The sequence below is a fragment of the Chlamydotis macqueenii genome, chromosome 10, assembly GCF_036417535.1.
Source record: "Chlamydotis macqueenii isolate bChlMac1 chromosome 10, bChlMac1.mat, whole genome shotgun sequence".
Taxonomy (NCBI): Eukaryota; Metazoa; Chordata; class Aves; order Otidiformes; family Otididae; genus Chlamydotis; species Chlamydotis macqueenii.
Genome location: NC_141565.1, coordinates 12,235,796 through 12,251,820, shown reverse-complemented (window position 1 = coordinate 12,251,820; position 16,025 = coordinate 12,235,796). Strand labels below are relative to the sequence as shown.

At 44.9% G+C, this 16,025-nt stretch overlaps 1 protein-coding gene across 1 annotated transcript; it reads right to left on the bottom strand.

The window, feature by feature from the left end:
- Positions 1-38: 38 nt before the first annotated feature.
- On the bottom strand, positions 39-12,815 carry CFAP100 (cilia and flagella associated protein 100). The gene is made up of 15 exons (XM_086755612.1): positions 12,350-12,815; positions 11,860-11,946; positions 11,384-11,490; positions 9,824-10,019; positions 9,116-9,183; positions 8,299-8,462; positions 7,597-7,677; positions 6,808-6,989; positions 6,562-6,724; positions 4,991-5,039; positions 4,267-4,418; positions 3,312-3,447; positions 2,663-2,865; positions 1,165-1,258; positions 39-190 (listed from the first exon to the last, which is right to left on the bottom strand). Exons 1-15 carry the CDS (start codon positions 12,414-12,416, stop codon positions 77-79), a joined length of 1,863 nt encoding a protein of 620 aa, XP_086611738.1. The 5' UTR covers positions 12,417-12,815; the 3' UTR covers positions 39-76.
- Between the last annotated feature and the right edge of the window lie 3,210 nt (positions 12,816-16,025).

The following is a 16,025-nucleotide window of genomic DNA, read 5'->3' as shown; positions in this document are numbered from 1 at the left end:
AACAGACTGTAGATCTATGAAAAAATGTTTTTTTAGAGCAGCACCAGCCCTCTATGCTGTGGTTAAGGCTGTGCTGTCAAGTGAAATAATAGAGTTGTTCTTCTTTCTCCTTATCCATTTGTTCTTGGCTGTTCTTTTTCTTCTCCTCCCTGGCAGGTGGGTTGGAATGAACCATCGGCCTCCTGCCGCTCTGCAGAGGAAGAAGAAGCACGTGCATCAGTTTTGTGTTGAAGTAGAGTGTCTGCGTTGTGCAGCTACTGTCAAAGCTGCTTCATGCTACTGCACTCGACTGCAGTGAGGGACCATGGCCCCTTGCTCTGTTTTCTAGGCAGGTTTCAGTGTGCCCGTTAAGTGTGGTTTTTTTCCTTTTAAAAAATGAGCTTCCAGCACATGCACAGTCTTCACGTGCTTGTGCTTCAGCTTCTGCAAAGTACTACTCCACCTGCCATTGTTTTCTGACTAACGCCATACTTGTACGATCTTAAGAGGATGGGAAGTTGGAAGTCTGAAGAAATACCTGCGAGAGCCTGCAGAACCCTCTTATTTTATCTTAGGTAAGGGGGCAGGGACTCATGGTGCCTGTTCTCAATCACCCATGCTGTCACCGGCTTGGTGTGTGACAGAACTGGGCTGCCCTCACCATCGTGTTGATGGAACCGTGGCCTGACGCTCTGCGTTGTGCCTCCTGAGGGGCCAGTGCTCAGTTTGGAGTAACGCGGAACATACCAAAAAGGTACGGTTTGGTGGTATGGCTGAGCTGATGTAGGGGCATGCTGCTGTGGTTGGGAGTGTCCTGCTGCTGCCCGGTTCCTCTTTTGCTGATTTTCATGCTTTTTTAATACTGCCAGGTTAACAAGTTGAAATGAGCTTAATGAGAATGTTGGCAAGTAATGGAGGGGGTCATGTGGTCAAGACACAAGGACAGGAGCAGGACGATGGAAGTACGCTGAGCTGGAATAACTCACAGTGTAACTGACTTCCCGGCAGTTGCTTAAGTTGTGTCAGTCCTATAAACTGGGCTACACGTGAGTATGGGTGCCATCCCCAGCCAGCTATGGAGGCCCCTGGTAACTCTCTTCCCTTAAACACCTGATCTTCAAGCACCCCCAGCTTTCCTGAAGTGGGCTGTTGAGGTGAGGTGTTCCTGTGGATTACTGCACTTACGGGTTTTTTAATAGTTGCCTGCGATCTTTCCAGGGCCCGTTGCAATCTTTCCTCCTGCTGCTGCCCCTGTTGTCTGAGCTTTTCCTCTCTGAGCCTTTGGAAGGGAGCAAATAAAGGATGGGTTAGATGTGGCATGCCGCTACACCAAATGTGCTTTTGGCACGCAGCTTGTCTGATAGCATAAGACCACCGGAGTGCAGGGGCTTGGGTGTAGCTGATGCTGAAGCTTGTTGCTGTGAATGTGCAGTTGATGCTCATTGGCTTTGCGAGTGAACTGTGCTTATTGTGTCTTAAGTTCTCACCAGTGCAACCAAATCTGTAATATACACATGGGAGCAGGAGGGTTTTCCACCCATGGAGCTACACTTCACCTAAATGGGCACAGTGGAGGCTGATCCTATTAACTGGCTCTGAGTCCCTGTGGAAATGCAGCACTGGAAGATAAACGGGCTGAAGCTATTGAATGCTGCAGTGGAGAGGAAAGGAATTCTTAACCTGGTGATCTTCAGGAAATTTTTAAATGCTCATTGAAGGTTTGGTTCTTTTTTGTTTGGTTTGTTTTGCTTTTTATTGGAGGGAGTGGTGTCAGATTCTTTCCTGAATTCTCCTCCATCCCCAGAGTAGAATAAACGTGTGTCTTAATTGTTCGTTAAGTTAAGAGTGCAAAACCATTCACAGAACATCAGGAAGAGGCATCACACCCTTTCTACTACAAAGGTGAAGAAAGATGCAGAGAAAGACAGTCACTGTTGACAACTGAGTGTCACTGTTCTGGGCTTTGAATCCTCACACTACTATTTTTTAATTTTTTTTTTTTTCTTCCCCTCTGCTGGATTCCATTCACCTGGGGATGGCCAGATACAATCAGCTGTCCAGGTGCATCTCTGCTGTTTGTGAGGGGAAATTTCATGTGTGTAACTGAGCAGAGAGGAACGTGTCTCATCTCTCTAACACAATTTTATTGTGTTAATTGCTTACTATTTTAATATAATAATACAAGTTAAACTTAAGTTTTGTAGAAGAAACATTTGAAAGCTGGCATGGCTGACAAGTGCCCTTGTGTGCCTATTGAAAGCTCACAAAATACCAGGGCTTGAGTATGTTAAATAACTACAGAGGAGCAATTTTCTATTTAATCAGTTTAAATATAGTTACTACAAATTGTCTCCTTAAAGTGATGATTCTCATAATTTAATTTATTCAGGAGATTTGGTCTTTGTTTTCTTTTTTCTTCTTCCAGATTTCATCCTTTTCTAATGTCACTTCTAGGTCTTGTCTAACGTAGCTGTGGGCTACTGCTTGCTGAAGGGGAGATGTGAGTACCATGAATGTGAAACCATTACAGATGTAAAAGGGGATGTATTGGTCACGTGGGCTTTCAGTTTGCTGTTACAGTGTCCTGGGTTCATCTGACCATTTGGCTCTTTCAGTGGCTTTGCTTTTGGCTTTCAGCATTTAAAAATAGAAGCCTAATTTCCAGAAGAGCATCTTGTCTTACCTTATCCTCCGCTCCTTTCTTTTGGCTTTCAGAGCCTGTTCTACCTTTGCTGGTGGGATTCTCTCCAAGTTGTCCAGTAAATCATAGAGGTGTTTTTCTATCACTATTAGCATCTGCACTGTCTGCAGGTTTGTCTCATTTTCTCCAGTGCAGTGGCCATAGACTTCCAGCACCTTCTCGTTCAGGCTTGTGAGCATTTTGTCCTAGTGATGAGAGGTGCAACTGGGTTTTGCCAGTAGAATCACAACATCCTTCCAAAAGCATAGGAAAATAGTACACTTCAGTTCCCTCAGTAAGACTTGACTGCTTGTTTCCCAGTTTGCTTAGCACCAGTGACTGGGATAGATGGCTGTATTGAGCCATTCTTCTGTGGGTCTCCTCTTCCCAGCTTTGCTGTGGCCTGGGACAGGTTGCAGCTACCCCATTTCCTCTGCAACCCCTACTCCCACATTGTAGCAGTTGCATGGAGTAGAGGCGTTTGCCCGTTTGCTGCCTCAGCAGTGCCCCAAACCTGCCCTTGCTATAGCTCCACTGCTGAGGAACGATGCTGATCCCTCCCCAGTGCAACCCCTCTCTGCTTTTTTTTTCCTCCAGGATGGATATGGCTGATGGAGCATGTAACCTCCCTTGCCTTGATCTCAGAATGTACCTGGTCATCAGCTTTGTCTTCTCCAGAGGAAAAGAGGTGAACTTTGAGCTTCAGATCTGCTAGTCTCTCTTCTTCCTTGGCGATGGAGGATTTGAGGGTGACTACCTGCTGTTTCAGCTCTGCTAACTTCTTCTCCCTAGGCCAGAGGAGAAAGGAGGTTATTTTGAAAAGGGCTCCTCTGAAGCACGACTCCTCTGCTGCTTTCCAGCCTGGGACCATCCCTCTGGCTGCCGGCAGATGGAGGTAAGACTTCATCTGGTTTCTGGGGAACTTGCACCCAGAGTTCTGAGAGCAGAAGGAACTTGTGATTTTTCTGGAATAACAATTACTGTGCTGGTGTGGGGGAGGGAGAAAGCGTAGGTAAAGAGTTGAGATTTTTTTAATAAGTCAATGGGGGCAGTAGACTACATTTAAAACCTTTGACAAGGAGATAAGCTACACTTTCAATGGGAATAGATGTGCCTATCTGCCATTGAAATACTATATTGCAATTACACTTGGGCTCACTGCTGGCTTCCTCTAGGAAGGGTTTGTATTGAGTCGGAATAGGTGCTGGTCTGGATCACTCCAGACGTGCCTCGTTTCATCCTTTGATCTTTCTTTATCAGAATGACAGGATACTTCTCTCTTATGTCCACTCCAGGATGTTAAATGCATCAGTTCCTCAGCCTGTGCCTTGAGGGCTAAGGAACTAGTCCCACTCTCAAGTCCTGTCTCCTAAATTATGTAGATGGCACACCCCCTCAGGAGTTCACAGGTTGGTGAGTTGGATGGGCTGCAGCTGGGCTCTAAGGCATGAGAAAGACTCTTTGTTACGTGCTGCGTGAACAGGATTGTGTGTGGTCCGCAGCATGCAGCCTGATGGCGAGGTGCTAGTGACAGGAAGAGATGGTCACTTATGTTTGAAAGCTGGGACACAGGGACCTCTTCCCATCACTCACAGGATCATACTTACGTGCTTTCATATGTGGTGGTGAAAGTGTGTTGGACCTTGTTCAAACTTTCCTCAATTTCCTGGGAATTCTGGATTAAGGACAAGTTCTCTTCTTCCATCTCCGTGAAAATAGACAGCAGTTGTTGGGGATCAGTAAAATACAACTCAGGCTCCTGGAGTGGAAAACACATGTGATGAGTTTTTGTCCTCCTCTAGCTTCTTTTCCATTGAACTACATGGAGGTTGGTCTGCACCAGCCCTGGTTATTCAAATGCTCTCCCGTGTGGGAAGGTCTATGCATGTCCATGTACAAATGTCTCCTACCTTCCTGACGTGTGTAGCTTGATGCTGCTTTCATAACTCACCCCCAAAACAAATTGCATTTAGGGGAGTAAAAAGTATGCAAACATTTGTGAGTGGGAAAACTTCAATTTCAGACGTAAAAGAATAACTTCAATAATTCCAAAATCTCCCATTATACAATGTCATATCTCATTGGGGGACGGCAAGCTTTGAGATGATGGTAGGCTTTTGGAAAGTGGAGGGAGAGGTTAAACTGAGGTATTTACAATATGTGTTGCTAAAACATGAACGTTTATGAATACATAAACATACATTTATAATTAGTGGCTACAGTACTCCTCAGTACCATAAAGAATGGTTAGAAGGTGAGAGACATTAGTAACACCAGTAAATGACATAGGACAAATAGAAAGTGTAAATATTTCAACATGAGACTTCTGACCTCATCTTCATCTGAGCAGGTCTCGCTTTCTTCATCCTTCAGTGAACTTCTGAAAAAAGCATTTTGTATATTAGGCCTTTAGAGAAATGGTAGCTCAAAGGAGACCTTGTTCCTGAGTTGTGAACGCTGTTGTTCTTCGCTGTTGCCATTTGCTCCTTTGCACATTCACACGTTTGGCCCACTGTGGCTGTGGGCTATCTGGGGGTCAGTAGGAGCTAAGGGTCCCACAGACATGCGACGTGGGAGCTGTGTCTATCCACAACCAAGCTGCCTCTTGAGTTGCTCCGGGCTCTGCGGGCCAGCAGGGTCAGGACATGATGCATAAGCCTGAGCTGAGGGCATGATCCAAATGCCTTTAAACTCAGGGGGCGGCTGGGCTTTTGGGCAATGAGAAGGCAGAGGCAAGAGCCTTGTTTAAACAGCTCAGGCAGCAGCACAGCAAGTGCAGAGAAGGCCTTGTGCTCCATGTGGGATGTGGTACTGCTCCTAAACAACATGGTGTGGCCACCATGGGAGTCTGCAGTTTTTACCTGCCCTGGGAGAAGGTTGTTGAGTGCTGCTTCCTCTGCACAGGCTACTACCATTAGCCAGCAGTGCAGTCTCTTTCTTCCCTCCTCAGCCCCAGGGGCAAGCTAGCACAAGAGCTGGAAGAGCAAGGCAAGTGGTGCCTGACTGATGCTGGGAGCAGAGTCTGCTCATTGCCTTGCACCTGCCACCCTGTGCCATAGAGGGGTGAAAATCCTCCTTTTGCATTATCTTAGTGCCAGCTCCACTTGTGTCTGCATCATTCCTGCCATGTGGCAGCAGTCCAGTAATCTCAGTGGCTTCACGAGGGGTGGCACATGGCAGCCCTGCTTGGGAGGGCACCTGCAGTGCTCTGAGTGGAGGCAGAGGAACTGGCCCTACAAGCAATGACTTGGCTCAAACTCCATTGGTAGCCAGGTTTTTAGGCCTTACGAGACTCACCAGCAACTCACGCTTTGCTTTTCCAGGCAATTTCTTTCTTTGCCTCAAAAAGCTGGAGCTGGACATGCTTGTCTCCTACTCCCACCTGCCCTGCTGCTTCTCAGCTGAGCCCTGCCTACCTTACAGTGGTGTTACTGTGCCTGCATCCCAGCATGTGCTGTCTGAAGGCTCTTACTGAAAGTAGACAGTCAATGCAATGCGGCTCTGCAATGACCTTGGACCTTCATTAATGGCAAACCAACAGGCAACTATTTGTATGGCAGCTGTGACCAAAAGGAGGAACCAGTAACTCAGCCACAAACAGGGGCGGCTTTATTCTGGGACAAATGCCCAAGGTCTGTGATTCCTCCTGGGACCAAGGCCCACACTGTTTGGGCAGGCTCTCAGCAGAGGACTTGAAGATGGAGCTCTGTTGGAGTAGAAACACAGGTCCTGACACACACACCTGATGGCTTTCTACTGGTATTTGGGTTTGTTCTGATAAGACCGAGATCTTGGTACGGTCACAGTGGAGGTGAGGAGCCCATTTCCTCTGTTCTGACTCCCAGTCAGTTGAGTGCTCTCTACAGTGCTGAAGTCTGTTGTTTGCATTGTCTTATACTTACAGTTTTCTTGTTGATAGAGGCTTCAGGATGTTTTTGAGCTGTGGCTTGATCTCATGTAATGAGCTGAATTCCAAACTTTTTAAAGACAGCAGGGAAGTTGGCACATCTGTAAAACTGGTACGATGGGGACTGGCAGCACTCATCCGGGCTGTCAGACCCTGGCCTGGAGACAAGAAGAGATGAACCCTTAGAGCGTGGGGCTGTCCTGGCGAGGAGCGGGCAGCTCTTCCCTTCCCTGGCACTCACCCTGTTCTGTGGTGGTGGGAGGCGAGGCACTTTCTTCATTAGCTTTGGGTGCTGTTTTCAAATCCTTTTCCATTGTGCGCTTTTTCCCATGTTCCTCCTGCCACTCTTTTGGAGACAGTTGATAGAGGAAGTCCCTATACATCTTGTACTCCTGCAGAGTATTCTTGAATCTGGATATATCACTGGGGCGAGAGAAGTGGACAAAGTTTGTTAGTAGGGGGAAAGCCCGTGTTTGAACAGGATCTTTCTAACTCTTGATATTCGGCTTCACCCAAAGAAAGGACAAGAGGGTGCCTGTCTTCATGGACATGCAAAGACAAATGGGAACCTGCCCGACGTGCTCTCTGTGGTTCCTCGTGTGGAAGCTGTCTGGTCACATCTCTGTGGCCAGACCCTTGCTATGGCACTGGAATATTTTACTTTAAAATGAATGAGAAATCTTGCCAGCTCAACTCATAATGGGAATTATTTTAAATTTTTTTTTAGTTCTTCTTTCCTCAGATCACCATTAAAATGCATTACTTAGTTTTGTCTGGTTTTTAATCTGAGACTAGGCATTTAATTTTGGTTTTGGAATATTTACACTTTAAAAAAAATCATTAAAAAAATAGTTGAGTTGTTTTAGAAACAAAGCCAGCATCTGGAAAACACAAGCTGAAACATTTTGACTTTTAGAATGGAACATTTTTAGAAATCTTTTTCCCCAATTCACTTTTCCCCTGAGGGCAGTGAGGATATAGCACTGTTGGGGCTGCTAAAGGCTAGGCAGGGATAGTGGGCAACCATTACCTTTGGAGGTTCTCTATGTGGGAAGTGATTGTCCGGATCTCCATTATTTTCTTTGTCTTTGCAGCGGTTTCTTTTTTGGCGCTAGGGAAGAATGCATGAACATAAACCATAAAACAATTTAGCAGTAAGTGGGTAGTGAATTGAGGTGCGTATAAAGCAGAGAAAAAGATGTGGAGGGAGCCCTAGAAATCTCTCTTACAGATATATCCCAGGTGATGCTTGGCTCCTGCCTGAGGGCCCTGCTTGTCTTGGCAAAGACAGCATGGGGTCCCAGCAGCACTTCCAGGTTAAGGCCTCCCTAATTTGGCTGCTGCTGAACATCAGTTGCTGCTCTGCCCTTGTGATACCTGTAATGGGCCAAAGCGCTCAACTTCACTTAGGGACCGTTCCTGCTGTGAGGGGTTGGGCAGAAGCATCTCCCTGTCGTAAGGATGTTGTGAGAAGAATGGAAGAGGTGGGGTCAACAGCAGGTTCCTTGCTGCAGCCAAATTAAGGGCTTTTGCAATGAGGGGATTCCCCAGCTATTGGTCTCCTTCCTCTCTTTAATGAATGTATGGGGAGAAAGTGCCACCAGGAAACTCTGGGAAAACCCAGACATAGAGCATCCAAAGATGGATGATAGCCAAAACCCTGCAGGGAGATCAAGCAAAAGACCTCCTGTGTCCAGTACAAAAGAGCACATGGAGCCTCTACTTCCATTACATTTTCACGGCTTGAACAGAGTTTTTATGGTTCTCCCACAGAAACTCCTCAAACATGGTAGCTTCCTTCTCCAGGTGCTGCTTAGCCTTTTCCAGTTTTCTTTCCTCGTTCTTTATTATGTTGTCCATCTTTTGAATCTCGTCTCGCTTTACTGCCATGGCATACTGAAATGAACCCGAAAGGCAACACAGTCAAATCAGTTCATTGGTTTTAAAGGTATGTTGGGTTAGCTTTGTTCTTGGTTACCTTATTACCTCCTAGTTGTTGGCAGAGAGGGTAAGGATTTCAAACCAAGGTGTGTGTCTTAGTGCAAGCTAGGTACGTAGAGGCAGGGAGATATTTCAAAAGTAACATAGCAAATAAGCAGTGAAACATCCAGAAGTCCAAGCACTGTGTTAACTCCTGGCTGACAAAGATTGATTTGTGTTACAGCACAAAAAATAGAGGTAAATAATGTTGATATTCTAGCACAGCTCCCTTATTTTTAGTTCAGAATCACCTCAGATATAATTTATGTATGGGACAACAGGAGCCAAAAGGTGAGTATATCTGTGCATCTCACAAATGAAATAGTTGCATGGCTGCTACGGGATGGTGTGAATGGCCTAGGTTCCTTTCTTTCCTGGTTGGGGACTGCTGAGGTATAGACAATGAGTGCCTTTAATACAAGGCTTGGCCAATCAGTTCATGAGGTCTGATGTGTGCCTGCTTGGTGTGTTCTCTAGGCAACAGATCTCAGGGGAAAATAAAACAAACCAAAGCAACACAGGGAAGAATAATTAGATGAAAAGAAAGTGGCATTCTTAAAGCCAAGTACCTCAAGTGAAAATATCTTTCTTCTGTTATTTATGTAGTCATGGAATGTCTCCTTTTCTGGTGGGTAATCTGAAATAAGGATATAAAGTTGGTCAGACTATAGAGGGAAATATGGCCAAAGCAAAACACAGTGAACATGGAGGCTGCCTTGAGCGTGGATGTGGTTGGCGTCAGAACCAGCAGTACTGATTCTTTTGTTACAGTTTTGACCTTGTTTAGGATTGGTTTCATATGGGCTTTTGTGGAGTAAAACCAAGTGGAACAGAGTGGAAAATCCGGTCCTTATAAAGGTCAATGTCCTCTGGACACTAGTGGCAAAGTTACTCCTCGTGCCAGAGGCAGATGATTTAGGCCCACATCTGCTAAAATCCAACTTTAGGTCAACTTAGTAGAAATGTCTCCATGACATACGGTCCTGGAAACTCTCAGCTGACTCCCAGCTGATTCCCAGAGCTCACAGATACTGCAGATGCTGTAGGGGATGGTGGAATCCAGGCTGCTGCAGTGCAGGTGATACATGCTCCGTATGTAAATGCATGAGATGGCGATGGCCCAGCCACACAGAGTTTGGCAAGATGCAGCATATAACTATTGTGTCTACAAGATCTCACCAAAGTGAGCTAGAGCTAACTGCTACTCTCTTTGATTTTCAGTTTAGTCTCTTATCCAGCTAAGCAGTGCCACTACAAAGATAATAACTGTTGCTTACCCTTTTTAAAGGCTGTCTTCCGTGAAAGAAGGGTCTTCTGAAGAGTTTTCAGTCTCTCTTCATTTGTTGCCTGTCTTCTGCCCTCCTCTTTTTCCTCCTTTTGCAAAGCTTTCCTGAACTCTTTTTGCTTTGCTTTTATTGTAGTGGAGTAAGTCATTTTCTCATGGATTTTCATGGTCTTCATCCTTTCACGTTCCTATAAGGAGAAGTCAGTTATGTGGACAGTTTGATTATGTGCTTTGTTTGCCGTGTTTTTTAAAGACACAAGTGGTTATTCATAGTCTAGAAATTTGCAGGCTACTGATATCCCACTGAAGCATGTTTGCTTGATTTATCTGAGTAATCCCAAGGATATTCTCTCTTGAGGCAACTGAAACGCTTCATTTCTTAGCATTTGTTCTCATTAGTTTGTTGATTTGTATTCTGCATCCAGCCATCAGCTGTGCCAGTTTGTACCTACTCAGTGTCCTCATTTTTCCTTCCTGGATTATTCCTGGTGGAGAATGGAAATTTTCCAAGATTCATCCTTCAGGTCCCCTAGTAAAAGGGAACTACAGCACAGCCCATACTCAGTACCAACTCAGTCCAGCTTTCACAAAGGCATGTAAACTCTCAAGTTTGGATTGAGAGAATCTATTCCTCCAGAGCTTTCTAGAGGGTTGTTCGTGTTCAGTACTTTCACATGGGCTGAAGTATAATTCATTGCTCTCTGCACAGTTTGGGCATGGGTTAGGCTGAGGACATCACTCATCCTTAGTGCACTAAGCCCTTCCCCATGCTTATATAGTGACCTTCAACCCAAGCTAAAACCAGACTGTCAGTCATCAGTGTGAGGTGAGGAGGCTTGCTTCAGCTTGTTTGGAGCCCTCCCTTTGTGATTTAGAAAGAAAGACCTCTTGCTTCCACACGACTACCTGGCTTTTGCAGCCATGTGCAGCAATCAGACCTCTCAGAGATGTGCCAGCCTCTCTGTGACTTCCCACCCCCTTTGGATTGCAATACCAAGAAGTCCACTGCAGAAATAAGGAAGAAAGAGACATTCCTGAGAGCCAGCTGTCTGGTCTGGTGGGTTCAATTCCCTATCTTATGGAGAAACCTAAGGCATGAAACCCATGTCTCTCTTCCTAGGCATTCCTTTTGTTGGCAGTTCAGAAGAAGGTCACATCAAACTGGAATCCAGCTTCCCAAGCAGAAAGCCAAGCCTGTTGAAGTGGAAAGAAAGAGATCTCGGACCAAAGCTTTACGTAGAAATCAGTGCTAAGAGCACTGGTAGGTATCTTCTCCAGGAACAGGAATAAATGGTAAATCTGCCTTGCAGTAAGTAAACAACGTGAAAATTTCCAGATTTTGCACTAGCCTGTGCTCAGATCTACTCTTGGTAAAGTTAATCTCTCACCATGGACTTCAGTGGACTTGAAGCTGATCTGGGGGAATCTCAGCTGAATTTGGCAGTTATTGTTTCTCTTGTGCACTAAATTTTTGTATGACTTTTTATATTGGTTGATTGCTTGCCCCAGTGAACTCCTTGTATGTGCATTGGCCTAAAGCATGTATACGTACCGCCTTAGCTTTTTTCCTTTCCTTGTCCCTTATTGAGAAAATATCGATATCTGAAGAAATTGTAAATGGATTTTTCATTGGGTTTTCTTCATCCTCTTCTGGGCTTTCTGAAAAAAAAATAGATGAGTATGTAGCAGGTGAGGCAGAATATCATGACTGAGTGCAAGGGGACTCTGATCTGCTGTATGATGCCTGAAGGGTGGGCAGGCAGCTGTGCTTAGCGCTGCAGGTGTCTAATGATGCTGAATGAAGAGCGGGGAGCTGGATAGGGCTTATAAGAAGCCAGTGATATAACTGAGACATCTGTATTGTTTATGTCACTTGATCATATCTGCTGATCAACTCAGGATTTCAGACAAGGATTTTTGGTAAGGCTGGAGCTATTTTGCCTGTCTCATCTCATCGTGGGCTGAAGAGTCTGAAGACAGGCCTCTCCTTTGATCTAATGACAAGCTGTGACAGTGTCATGACCTTACCTGGCAGCACAAGCTGGTTTTCTGTTCCAGGTTTGGAAGAGAGACTTTCAGATGTTGACTCTGTATGTGGAGATGGCATCTTTGACCCTGGCCCAAGGGAAAACATAAACAAATTCGTCAGATGCCAGTTACTGCCAGTAACTGACGCAGTAGGTTTTACAGCAGTAGAGCTGGGGGCTTTCTGGATCTTAACCACTGAGCCTTTTGCGTCTGCAGAAATTAACAAATAATTTCAGTAAACTGGAAAATGCTTGTGTTTTGACCCCAAAAGGAGATATTAATCCCTGGCTTAAGTGAAAGCTGTGTAAAACACAGTCCTCCTTACACACACACTGATGGGAAAGCAAAGCAAAACAATTTGGAGAAAACAAGCAACTCAAGTCCCTTGCCTCTTGTTCCACCCACATCTCCAGTTCTGATCCAAACCCATACTTTTTCATCCTCCCATTACTGGTTCATGAGCGACATTTTTACTCCCTAAAGCTCTTACCAGGAATTGCTTCAGCACTGTGGGTTTCTTCTGATAAGGCTGGATGATCGTTGGACAGCACAGACATGCTGCAGGGAACTCTGTCGTGTTTAATTTTAGGCTGGCATACCACTGAAGGTTAGATTTTGGGGTTTTTTGTAGTCTTTGCTATGGGTCCTAGGGGAAAAGGCATAATCATAATGATCTCACTTACAAAGAACAGATAGACAACTGTTAAGTTATCCTTTTGTCAACAAAGGAAGCAAGCTGGGTCCAGTTCAATTGATGCAATTCTGCTGCTGGGACCATTCCTGGTCTGCACTGATAGAAGACGCAGCAGAAAATATCCTCTTCTGCTTGCACTCGTTTTAAGGCTATTTTAGAGCATAATTTTTTGCTCTGAACAGCCTCCAGTTTTTATGTATTTTGAGCTAAACTCATCTGGCCTAATTTCCATACATGTCCGTGGTGCTTTGTGTTTCCTATTGGCTGTGTTTCTGCAGCTGCCTGATTAGTATCTTATTCTTTGAAGGTATCAAACTTTCACTGTTGATGAGGCACAGAGGCTGAGGTAGAATTTAGGCTCTTTGAATACACCCCAAATGTGTTGTCTCTCCTTTCCAGTTCCTGAAGTACCTTTTCCAAAAGCCTCCTTGATTGGTTGCTTAGATTTCATGTCTCTCTGAGCTTTGGCGTAACGTAATGGGATAATTTTCTCTAGGGGTTCCTCATCTATGTCCTGGAACAAAGTAACCCCTGCTGCTGATGTGAGTTTTGGAGAAAATCCCATCAGGGCAGGGGTAGGCAGGTAAACGCCCGCAGCGTTCAGTTGAATAGACTTTGTGAAACATGCAGAGCAGTTGCAGCAAACATCTGGATGTTCAGCCCTCTTAGCTCACACCTTGACTTCTGTACTCTTAAAATCCTTCTCATAAAAATCTTCTTGTTCATGTGGTTGATTTAAATTCCTGCTACAGGGAATGGGACTGAAAAGCGGGACTAGACAGAGGATGCTGGAAACTCTCGGAGATAAAAAGTGGTTTATAATATAATTTTAGCTAAGTATAGGAATTTATTTCTCAGATTAACTTACAAATATTTATTTTATTAAGGTAGTTAGGATTTGAGGTTGTTGGGTTTTTTTAATAGATTGTTTTCACATTGCTTTGGAAATAATGCCAAAAGCTACAGAAGCACTGGCTGTGCTAATTATAATTACTAAGCTCAATAATGCCAATAAAAAAAAATGTTTTGTTGCTAGAATCATCTGGTGTATATTTAACTGCCTCTGACATTTTTATGTTCCAGTAGCTACGTACCAATGGCCAGTAGTATGTGAATCAATAGATAAGGCATTCATGGTTTTAATTTACTGAAACATTTATTCAACACATCAAGCTGCTGTGCAGAAAAAAAAAAAAACAACCCAAAGTAAACATCTGAACAGTTCTAAAAAATAATACAATAAAATCCATCTACCACATTCCCAGAGCATTGGATGAGCGTATGTTTTATACGCTCAAATGATCTAAATGATAGCATCACTTGCAGAGAAGGCTCGTTTCGCTCGCTGCAAAATTGCTCCAAGTTTTGAGCTAGAGCAACTGTTCCAAGGACAGATGTGTCCCATTTCTCCATACTCCCCCCACTCGCACACAGAGGAGATGGTTAGTGCGTGCGATTTCCCAGTGACAAATGCCACCAGCTCCGCTTGTCTGAGCGAGACGCTGTATCTGATGTCAGAAACAGAAAATAAATTGCTGTGACTGCCCTCACCTCTTTTTTTTTTTTTTTTTTTTGGCTTCTCACCCAAAGGAGAGCTCCTCCAGGCTTCTCTCTATGGCAAGGCTGTCGTCAGACGGGAACGTGGGTGTAGACGTGGACCGAGGATGTTGCAGTTGTGCAGCTCGGCTCAGCTCTGGGCTTTCGCCTGTCTGTTGTTTGCACTGCCATGGAAACCTGTGCTCCCGTTGCCGGGTGGCATCTGCATGCATGGGAGGAATGCATCATAGAATCATCGAATCGTTGGGGTTGGAAGGGACCTTCAAAGGTCATCTAGTCCAAACCCCGCAAGGAGCAGGGACATCTCCAACTAGATCAGGCTGCTCAAAGCCTCATCCAACCTGGCTTTGAACGCTTCCAGGGATGGGGCATCCACCACCAGTTTAGAGAGAAGAATGTTGTGCGGGACAGTGTCAAATGCCTTGCACAAGTTCGGGTAGATTATATCTGTTGCTCGTCCCTTGTCCACCGATGCTGTCACCCCGTCATAGAAGGCCACCAAATTGGTCAGGCACGATCTGCCCTTGGTGAAGCCATGTTGGCTGTCACTAACCACCTCCTTGCTCTCCATGTGCCTTAGCATGGTTTCCAGGAGAATCTGCTCCATGACCTTGCCAGGCACAGAGGTGAGGCTGACCGGCCTGTAGTTGCCCAGGTCTTTCTTGTTTCCCTTTTTAAAAATGGGGGTTATGTTCCCTCTTTTCCAGTCATGGGGGACCTCACCAGACCGCCACGACTTCTCAAATATGATGGCCAGCGGTTTGGCAACTTAATCTGCCGGTTCCCCGCGGACCCGCGGATGGATCTCATTAGGTCCCATGGACTTGTGCACCTTCAGGTGCATCGCTCCTTTCTGGCCTTAGGCCTGGGTCCCCTGCGGCTGGGACAAGTGTCCCTACCCCGATGGAGCAGGGCTGAGCCAGGTGGGTCCTTCCAGAGCCCAGCTGCTGTGGGAGGCTTCAAAAAATTGCCTGCCTGGCTGCAGTGTAGGCACATCAGTACATCTCCTGGGCAGGCAGCTCCCTGAAGTTCAAACCAGACATCTGGATAGAAAAGGAAAAAAACTTCTATGATGTAAGAGGTCTCCCTGTCTTGCTGGCTTCATTCATTATTTCAGTCTGCATGGCCTGGGAATCGGGTATTAAACCCCATTTCTACAAGCAAAACAGTGGGTGGAGGAAATGGGAGCTGGAGCCTCTGAGGGTGGAAGTGACCGTAATTTTTAGTCGCTGTGTGACTTTAAGCTATTGTTTCATAGCCTCTGCCTTTGTCTTTCTGTTTGTAAAGTCTGAACAGTCACAGTTTGGAGACTGTGTGTTGTATGGGTGAATGAACTGTCATTTACCAGAGGTTCTCCAAGTAAATACTGCTATCGAATCCCAAATATCGTGTTCCATAATACCATATAATTCAAAAGATGATTAGATAAAATATCAGTTGAAAAAAGTAATACACTTTAAGGGAGGAAAAGATCCTTAAATCCCCATATTTTCTCTTTCCTGTTTCTGAGAAGACCAAATTGGTTCCAAATGGCTTGTATTCTTCTCCAGGCTCTTCAGACCCCGTTAATACAATTTCAGCTTTCTCAAATAGCAGTTGCTTTCATTTACTGATAGGTTTCCAAACAGCTTTCTCCATCTGAATAAGCCATGCAATAAATAGCATGATTTTCTGTAAGTGCAAACTCCCATTTGATTGTTATAGTTCTTTCTGTAATTGCTGATTATCAAAGGACTGGATTCAGGCAGTAGAAGGAAAATGCTTATACAGAAATAAATTTATCTTTATTCTGCACATGAATGCTTTGATTTTTAGCAGTGATGCAGAAAACCATAGTGCTATGTTTAGTATGTTTTGGGAAATTTCCCAAATGTATTGGGAAGTATGTATAAAAAATTAGACTACAGAATTTCCA

What these genes read in the sequence shown, in the direction of transcription:
- CFAP100 (XM_086755612.1), bottom strand. Translation starts at nt 12,416, where the DNA reads ATGTCTGTGCTGTCCAACGATCATCCAGCCTTATCAGAAGAAACCCAC. An exon ending in CACATAGAGAACCTCCAAAG is followed by an intron (nt 6,990 to 7,596) that starts GTAATGGTTGCC and finishes CTCTCGCCCCAG; the next exon opens with TGATATATCCAGATTCAAGA. An exon ending in CCTCTATCAACAAGAAAACT is followed by an intron (nt 5,040 to 6,561) that starts GTAAGTATAAGA and finishes TGCTTTTTTCAG; the next exon opens with AAGTTCACTGAAGGATGAAG.